The 9,738-nt window shown below is 43.9% G+C and overlaps 1 protein-coding gene across 1 annotated transcript in view; it reads left to right on the top strand.

The window, feature by feature from the left end:
- LOC147610906 (uncharacterized) overlaps positions 1-1,840 on the top strand; it is a 3,077-nt gene extending 1,237 nt beyond the window's left edge. The window contains exon 1 of the mRNA XM_086785220.1: positions 1-1,840. This exon is cut by the window's left edge and continues 1,237 nt beyond it. Within this exon, the coding sequence (XP_086641346.1) occupies positions 1-1,757 (1,757 nt within the window). The 3' untranslated portion in view covers positions 1,758-1,840.
- Positions 1,841-9,738: the final 7,898 nt, after the last annotated feature.

Here is a 9,738-nt window from a genome sequence, read left to right as displayed (position 1 = left end):
ATCAGGGCTCGTGTAACTCGAACAGAAGAATCACCAGAAGCAAAGTTCGTGACCGTGCCTTGTCCTCAATCAACATATCTGGCGGTGCATATGATCACGGCAAAGTTGAATTGAAGAGCAGCTGGTTACAAGACGCTTTCGATCAACAGACTGATATCCAAGATAATATTCAACAAGACGGCGACAGCGATACGAAGATTATTGATGATAGCTTTCTTTTATTCGATGCTATATTTGCTGAAATCCCAGCTGATCGGTCGAAGGCAAAAACCGTCGTGGACATCCAAGCTCAAGAAGCTTTACAAGAACTTCAAGGTATGCTGGTGGGCATGTTCAATGAGAATGAGGGCTTCCTACCGCCTGCCATTGTAGCATTGCTGTGTTCTTATGAGCTGCCTTGCACGTTGTTGAAATGGTTGGTGAGGAACGACTCTGTCATGGACATCACTGCTCGCAGCGACCTCTACTGGCAGCTGCTAGCTTTCATGAAGACCTTGTCGGGCAGCTCAGATCTGCTCCCACTGCTGTGCTCCCCACAAGGTAAGCATGACTGTTGGGCGGAAAAATCTAGGTGGGAAACGACAGGCTCGGTGATGGCAGACTTCGAGAAGCTATACAAGCAGGCGCAGTTCATGCAGCTTCGTGGCGAGCAGATGGTTGAATATGAGCAGTACAGCACGGATGAAGAGGATGCACCGCGTAAGGCTCTGGTGGCAGATATCAAAGAAACATATGAGCTCTTGCGCAAAAGAATAAGGTTGTGGGAGGAGAAGACATCACAGCACAAGTGGCTCGAAGATGCTGGTGGGAATTTCCATGATCAAGTATGGGAGCACTTACCAGCTGCCTCGAATCATAAGTCACGGGAGCTGTACGATAAAATCAAATCACTGTGTGAGGGATCATCATCGAGCAGCTCCGAGGGATCATCGATGAACGAACAGGTTGAAGCTTATAGGAAGGCTCTGTGGCCTTTACAGTTTTGTGAGGCGTCTCTTCTGCCAAACCATTATTTCCGGACGGACATCGTTTATAACAGGAAGGGGACGCTGAACAAAAAACGCGCTCGGGCCATTGCTGAGGAGATCATGCAGCTAAACACCGCCCTCCCATTAGAGTGGGGCTCATCCATCTTCGTAAGGATAGACGACCACCGCTCTGATTTGCTGCGGGCTCTGATTATCGGCCCCGAAGGCACCCCCTATCAGAACGGCGTGTTTCTTTTCGATATAATGCTTGCTGGAGACTACCCAGAGGAACCCCCCAAAATGCGCTTTCTCACTACTGGCGGGGGCAAGGTGAGGTTCAATCCAAATCTATATGCTGACGGTTTTGTGTGCTTGAGTCTGCTGGGAACCTGGAGGGGACCGTCGTGGATGCCCTCGGAATCCACCATACTCCAAGTGCTCGTCTCCATTCAGGCTCTTGTGCTTGTGGCTGATCCATTCTTCAACGAGCCAGGACATGTGAAGCCGGCCTCAGGCTCACACCAAGCCGCGCAAAACTACATGCAGACTCAACGTCTTAACACTCTCTGCTACTCCATGCTGCCGGCCCTCCGTGCACCGGACGCCCTGTTTGAAAGCGTCATTCGCACCCACTTCAGCCTCAAGGCAGCTGAAATCCAAGAGCAATGCGATGCCTGGATAGCCGACATATCCAGCCACCTCATCGAGGAGCTGGAGTTTATAACCGAGGCTTCACAGGAGGTCAAAAAAGAATTGGCCAAGCTACTCGATAGTAGCCAAGGCAAATAGCTGATTTTTTAATGCAAATTACTCATTTGGTTCTTCAATCTTGTAGCATTTCGTTTCTGAGCAACAAACAGTTTACTGCGGAATATGTATTTGGCACACCTTGTGCTACTGTTACTTCTTGCATATTTTTAAAGGTAAAGCAGCTTACAACTTTTTTATTATTATATATAAAGGATGGGAGGATGCCACCTCCATCACTGGGTTATCGATTTTTAAAGGAAAGTTTACCTTATCTATGTAATCGTTAACTAGTGGATGACGGGTTATTGATACATGTAAGAAAGGGATGCTACTAAGAGACGTAATAGTCTTTATCAAAGTTTTCTTAGTTGTTTACCCCTTAATAGAAACAACTTTGATATTAAGGCTTATGTTGACCTTTGAATGTGAATGGGCCCTACAATGTAAAAACAACTTTGATATTAAGGTTTATGTAACCTCTGAATATGTCACTGTTTACTAGAGGATGAGTTACATATACACGTAAAACTTGCTTAGTTAAATCTTGCAACTACCAAATTGTGTCCTCTATGAACTCACCTATATACTCATAGCTTCCGCCCCTTTTAAATACAAAAATCTTCGGACATATTGTTATTCTTCCCCTGTATGCAATATGTTGCATCTTCTATTCTGGCTTCCTTTGGCCAAGGTCTCTAAATCTTTCACTACAATGCAATGGATGCCTAGCCAGGCAGCTACTATCAAGCCAGTAACAACTGCCAGGCGTGGCTATTGCCGGGATACCAGCAGTCGGGCCATCATGCACTACAACACGGTGGAGGCCTAGCTAGTTGGGCCGGATTGATCAGCTAGCGCATGTCACGCATTGTATTGTATTATATTTAATGTTATTACTCTCTGTATTCATTATATGAAGTTTTCATAATAGATTTAATTAGTATTACGTTCAAGTAAATCTTCAAATATTACACATACACGTTTATATAAGTTTAGGATTACAAACTCTTATAGTTTTATTCTTATTCTATTTTTATAACTTATAATTTAATTTAGCTTTATATGTTTACTATTATTATTATTAGAGCAATTTATTTCGCCAAGGAAATGAGGCACCTTACAAATCTCGACACAAATCTCTATGATGTCTCTACATTGTCATGCACCAAAGATTTGGACATGACTTCAAATTTCTATTTGGCCAATTGTACTACGCATGTGACCAAAACTTGGTGGGTTTAAGTAAAACATTGTGGGTTTGGGTTGAGATATCAACAATACACCATATTTCAAAGGATGTATTTGGACTAGGGGATTGTGTATCCTAGAGATATGGACTCTATGGTGCCATGCGCTAGATATTTAGACATAACTTAAAATCTTTAAGGATTATATTTGGCCAAGTAAAGATATTTGGATATTATACACTAGTTGAACTTAATATTGTTGGTTCTATAAGGAACTTTTAATTGTTCCCTAGGTAGGGCACCTCTCTCATATTGCAATGGATAATGCTTACCTTAACATGTCATGTGGGGAACTTTCCGGCATCCAAGCTCGTATCTTTAAAGACTCCAAGCTCTGCTAGTGATAGCTAGCTTTACTCCTTTGTTTCCTTCCTCAAGCTCTCATCATGAGGATGTCTCTCCCCATACACAAGGACACTCACTCTTCTCTACTCTCACACTCATGAACACAAGTATAAGAGGAACATGCACCAACAAATGAAGCAGATCTCTCTCTCCTCTCAACTCTCTCTGATCTCTCTCACCACATATACAAGACAGCAAGGAGATTAGAGTAAACTCTATTAGCACAAAGGGGGATTGTTTCTTATGAGAATTTGTTATTTATACATATTCTAGAAAATATGAGGTAAATGATTACAACAAACAATATAGCTTTGGACATTCCACACATTGTCATAATTACAACATTTATAGTGCCGTTTCATGACACTTATTGTGCTATCTCCCTTATGTAATGGTGGAGAGATGCTAAGTTAGCCTCAAAATGGGATTTACACAAACTTCTTTTGTTGGATCTTAACCACCCAAGCCATTAAAAATGGTTAGAAAAGGCTGGCCTAATTTACTTAGCTCAATTATATTAGAAGAATTTGCAAGATAAAGTTGGAAGTAAAGCATCTGGTGGAGCTGGCCAAATGACAAAAACATGTAGAGTGTGTTGGAAGAAAGGTAAAGCATGTAACCAAGGAGGAATTTTCAAAGCCCTGACATCATCTAAGGGAATAATTATTGTAGATGAATCAAAAGTAAATATTCCCTTAGAGCTAAAGAAGGGACTAATATATCTCAACAATAGAAATCCAAACTCGCCAAAAATAGATAAGGTTCTACTTAGATAAGGTATGTCTATTATAAAAAATGCCAACATGGTCAAATAAAATCTCAAATTATTGAGGCAATCAAAATGGGGCAAATGGTTAACAAGGGCGTCAATAGTCTCAAGAAATATGATGCCTCAAGCCCAAAAAATAACGTCCTTGGGAGGACACTCTAAGATGGTTGGACGTCTAAATGTAGTTACGCAATAGTGATTTTGCAAAGATCAAAATCCCAAAGCAGTTCGGTGAAGAGGACGAAGAGGAGACAGAAACCACACAATGCAACCTACAAGAGAGAGGAGTCTAAGTGTGCAAAATACATAAAAGTTGTCAGAAGCCCACCCTCCTCCCACTCTTCTCCTAGCCTCAGGTGTAGATGCTGTTGAGATATCGAGCTCGTCTAGTGAGGCGGTGGCCACTGATGACCCGCCTGGGGGATAGGCCCCACACTTACACCACTGGCATGGTTGGTGAGATCATGGGAGATATGCGGCCAGTGGGATGACAGGCTGTGTGACAGCCATTCTAGAGACTGGCATAGTTATAGCGCGAGCTCATTTAGTCGGGTTCACACTATAGAGAACCCGTGTATGTATTGGTTGAGTACCTTTCATATTGTGTGTACTCTTATCTTGTATATGGTGAGTGTTGAGTAGAGAAGAAGAAGATTTCAGCCTCTCACCTTGTGTGTTCTCTATTAGGGTTTTGTGAGTGTGTGTGTGTGCTTGCAAGAGCTCAAGCTCTCTTCCCCCCTGCATCTTTTCATGGTATCAGAGCCTGGTTCGTGCTAAGGGCTGAGCTGCAAGCAAGAGAACCACAGGAAGCGGTACGAGGGTAAGAGCTTCAACTACTCTTCCCTATTGTGTTGGTGACTACACCCTTGTCGGGAGCTCTACGGGAGGCACCGGCAAACGGTCTCTGATTGAGGAGCTTTCTTCGCGGGAGTAATACTATAGGGCAACTATAAGTATATTCGGGCCGAAAACGCGTTTCGGGCGCGTCTGGACCTCCGTTTTTCAGAAAGCAGGCGATTTTGAGCACTGCGGGTAAGTCATCGATTCTCTGCAGAACTCTGTTTTAAGAACTGCAGGAAGACAGATTGACTGTGCAGACACTGTGGGTGCTGCAAAGAGGTCTACAGTTGCCATTGGGTGTATGTATGCACATTGAAGTCATTGGTTGTGACATTTGAGAGTACAACAGTACCGCTGTGCAGAAAATACAGTTTGTGCAGGAAAAACCAGAGTGCAATTTCTGGCAAAATTGTGTGTTTGGCAAGATGTCTAATGATGGCATAACACAGATTGTGGCTGAGAAGCTGGATAAGAATAACTTCCATGCTTGGAGGTTCAGGTTGACGAATTTCTTGATGGGAAAAGGCTATTGGGAGTACATAGAAGGTGAGCATGAAGAGGCACCGGAGATACCGGATATAAATCCGACTGCTGCAGATGTGAAAGAGCTTAAAGACTGGAACCAAGGAGCCAGGAAGGTTATGTATTGGCTTTCCATTAGTATACAGGACACCATGATTGGGCACATTCAGGATGCCAAGTCCCCCAAGGAGGCGTGGGACACCTTGGTAAAGCTTTATGAAATAAACACCAAGGCACGTAAGATACAGTTGAAGAATGAACTTCATATTGTGGAGAAAAAGAGCATGTCTGTGAATGACTATGCGCTGAAGATAAAGGGTATTGTGGAATCCCTTGTATCTATTGGTGTGTCATTAGATGATGATGATAAGGTGGAGGTCTGTCTACGTGGTCTCAGGCCACAATACAAGGCGTTTAAGACGTCTATTCAGACTCGGGAAAACATTCCCAACTTTACAGATTTGGTGTCTATGCTGATTATCGAAGAGAAGAACTTGGGTGAAGACCAACAGTCTTCACAAAGCAAAAACAGTTCAGAGCAACGGGCCTTCTACACGAGTTCAGGAAGAGGACGAGGTAGAGGAGGCCGTGGACGCGGTCAAGGAGGTGGCCGAACAGGTAATCAGAATTATGGCCAACAGCAACAGCAACAACAACAGTCCCAGAATCAACAACAACAACAACACGCAGGTGGCAAATTCAGAGGCAGGGGGAGTCAAAGAGGCCGTGGAAATTGGCAAAGGCAATATAATGATACACGTGAATGCTATTATTGTGGTAAGCCTGGACATGTGCAGTCAGAATGTTATAAGAAGCAGGCTTACATGCAAAATGGGAAAGTGCAGCAAAACAACTATGTATCCTCAAGCAGAAATAATGAGGATAATGAAAGGTTGTTTGTTATGCAGCATGTTGTGAATGCCACGTCTGAAAATGTTGATGCAGCAGAAAAAGATAATGTATGGTATGTGGATTCAGGCGCTTCGAACCACATGACCAGTCATGGGGAGTGGTTCAAGGAGATGAAAAACCTGGAAAGACCAGGTTTTGTGGAAACAGGATATGACACTGCTCATCCAATTGCCCACAATCAAACCCCAAACACACACACACACACATAATACACTTGCTAGTCAAATAAAAAAAACATTTTTTTAAAACTTCAACATATTTCAAATTATTTAAAAAAATTCATAACTTCCATAATATGGCATTTTATTAAAAAAACATTTTAATAAACATTTTAATGACATTTGACCAACAACTGAAGCAAGCTCATCAAAACATCATGACTTTCTTTTAATCCCAAAGCCCATTATGTATCTCCTATGTCATTTGATCACCAGCTTCAAGTATAAACATTAAGACTCGGCTTAAGCTTAATTTTTAAGCTTTATGGATAAGATTATTACATAATGCATTAAGCTGTGTGTAAGCAAGTCCCATTATATGTAGAGAGATGTGTAAGCATTATGTATCATGTTTATTGCATTACTCTCATGTAAATGTAAAAGAAATGTTTATTGCATTACTCTCATGTAAAAGACATGTTTATATGCAAGCAACATATGCATTCCATATTTGGTTTAGGTATTACCATCATGAATTATGGTAAAGCAGAAAACATAAGACATGTATATGTGTTCTACGTCACACGGCTTATGACAATGGTCCCTCTCATAAATATCACATTTAAATCTCTCTCTCTCTCTCTCTCACACACACACACACACACACACAAAGAGAAAACAATGACTCTCTCTCTCTCTCTCTCTCTCTCCCTCACTCACTCACTCACACACACACACACACACACACGTACACACACACACACACGTACATAATTATTACATTTCAATCTCACTATATCACACACACACATGCACGCACACACACACACAAAGAGAAAACAATCACTCTCTCTCTCTCTCTCTCTCTCTCTCTCTCTCTCTCTTTCTCTCACACACATAAACGTGGCCTACTTCAGTCTCTCTCTCTCTCTCTCTCTCTCTCTCACACACACACACACACACACACTCATAAATATTTCAATCTCACTCTCTCTCTCTCTCTCTCTCTCTCTCTCTCTCTCTCTCTCACACACACACACACACACACAAACATATACATACACACAAAGTTTAGAGATATGGCTAATGGTTAAAACATACACACACACACACATAATTATTACATTTCAATCTCAATCTCTCTCTCTCTCTCTCTCTCTCTCTCACACACACACACAAAGAGAAAACAATCACTCTCTCTGTCTCTCTTTCTCACACACGCACACACACGTGGCCTACTTCAATCTCTCTCTCTCTTTCATTTGACGCCCATACTTTTTTTTGGCATTTGAGACTTATTTCTCTCTCTCACACACACACACAGAGAAAACAATCACTCTCTCTGTCTCTCTTTCTCACACACGCACACACACGTGGCCTACTTCAATCTCTCTCTCTCTCTTTCATTTGACGCCCATACTTTTGTTTGGCATTTGAGACTTAGTTCTCTCTCACACACACACACACAGAGAAAACAATCACTCTCTCTGTCTCTCTTTCTCACACACGCACACACGTGGCCTACTTCAATCTCTCTCTCTCTTTCATTTGACGCCCATACTTTTTTTTGGCATTTGAGACTTATTTCCAGCTAAAAAAGTAGAAGCGTCCCTTTATACTATGTCCCTTTTTTTGGCATTTGAGACTTATTTCCAGCTCGGTTACTAAAAAAAGTAGAAGCGTCCCTTTATATACTGTCCCAAATTTAGGAAAATTAAGGTTGATTTCAGCGCCACGAAGATCAAGGGACTGATCACTAGCTCTGGAGGCGAAGGAATCGTGTATTCTTTAGAAGATGAAGTTGAGTTTACCACCTTCTTCTCTAATGATGAGTACAATAGTGAATTTGGTGGACGATGCGGCTGAGATGGTGTGCAAGCAATAGTGCACTCTGATAAACAAGGGCGGTGCTTTGATTTGCGAGGCGTGCAAAGCTATGCTACCGGCGGTGGGGCAGCCTGTGCAGGAGCTCATGGATATTGCAGGGGAAGGGGAAAAGAATGGCGAGAAAGGTTATCAAAAGGGCGGTGGTTCTGAGAAACCTTGTAAAGGAAAGAACGACGGCTATGACCGTCAAGGTGATAGTACTGGTGAGAACGCGTGCCAAAAGAGCACGCTGCTGAACGATAGACGAACGACGGTTGCGACCGTGATCAAACCGTCGCATGGTGCAGGTCAACATGGTGTCGCATGCGGCACTTGCTGTGAGTCCAGTTTGATCGAACCAGAAGAAGAACAGGGTCTCGTGGGTGGCGAGGCGCCGCTCCTGCAGAAGGAGGCGTTCGCTGAATCAATCCTCGTCTGCCGCGTCTGCAAAGGCGAATTCATGTCGCAAACCGACGGATATGAGTTGCCTGCCTGCCGCCACGCCTTCTGCCGGCCCTGCCTGGGCGCTGCTGTGGCGCAGAGTCTCGTCGCTCTGCATCCGCTGTCGGACGCGAAAACAGATGTCGCCATAGCTGGCCCCGTGGCCTGCCCGGTCGAAGGGTGCCCGCGCCCCTTGCGACGAGAGGACCTCCGCTTCATCGTTGGGGCCAACATCGTAGGCTTCCTCGATGATTGGCTCACGTCGGCGCTGCTCCAAAAGGTTCTCCGGCCAGTCCTGCGCCGCTGCCCCGACTGTAAAGCAGCTCAGCAGTTGCTTCTTCCACACCTGCTGGAGTCCCTTCCCTGGAGGGCGCTTCGCAGGCTCCTCAAGCGCCATGGCCTGAAGCTCGGAAGAGGCAACCGCGCCTCGAGGGCCAATTGCCTGAGAGCTCTCAAAGATGCTCTGAACTTTGCGCCGGCCTTCTTTCTCTGCTCCTCTTGCTGCTGCCTAGTTTGCAAGGACTGTGGTGCTTGCCTTAAGAACCTTCTTCTCACAGAGGCTTCCGCGGCTCATCTCGGCGCCCACCAATGCAATCCTTCTCTCAAGCATTGTTTTGACATAGCGCGCTCCATCATGAAGCTCTGTGCTTCTTATACCTCTTATATTGAAGCTGAGGTTCAAGCTGAGGGCTCGTGTAACTGGAACAGAAGAATCACCAGAAGCACCTCTAAAGTTCGTACTGACCGTGCCTTGCCCTCAATCAACATATCTGGCGGTGCATCTGATCACGGTAAAGTTGAATTGAAGAGCAGCTGGTTACAAGATGCTTTCGATCAACAGACTGATATCCAAGATAATATTCAACAAGACGGCGACAGCGATACGAAGATTATTCATGATAGCTTTCCTCAATTCGATG

The sequence above is a fragment of the Cibotium barometz genome, chromosome 48 (assembly GCF_041138505.1).
Source record: "Cibotium barometz isolate CiBa-2024 chromosome 48, ASM4113850v1, whole genome shotgun sequence".
Classification (NCBI taxonomy): Eukaryota; Viridiplantae; Streptophyta; class Polypodiopsida; order Cyatheales; family Cibotiaceae; genus Cibotium; species Cibotium barometz.
This window is presented reverse-complemented; position numbering and strand designations above follow the sequence as displayed.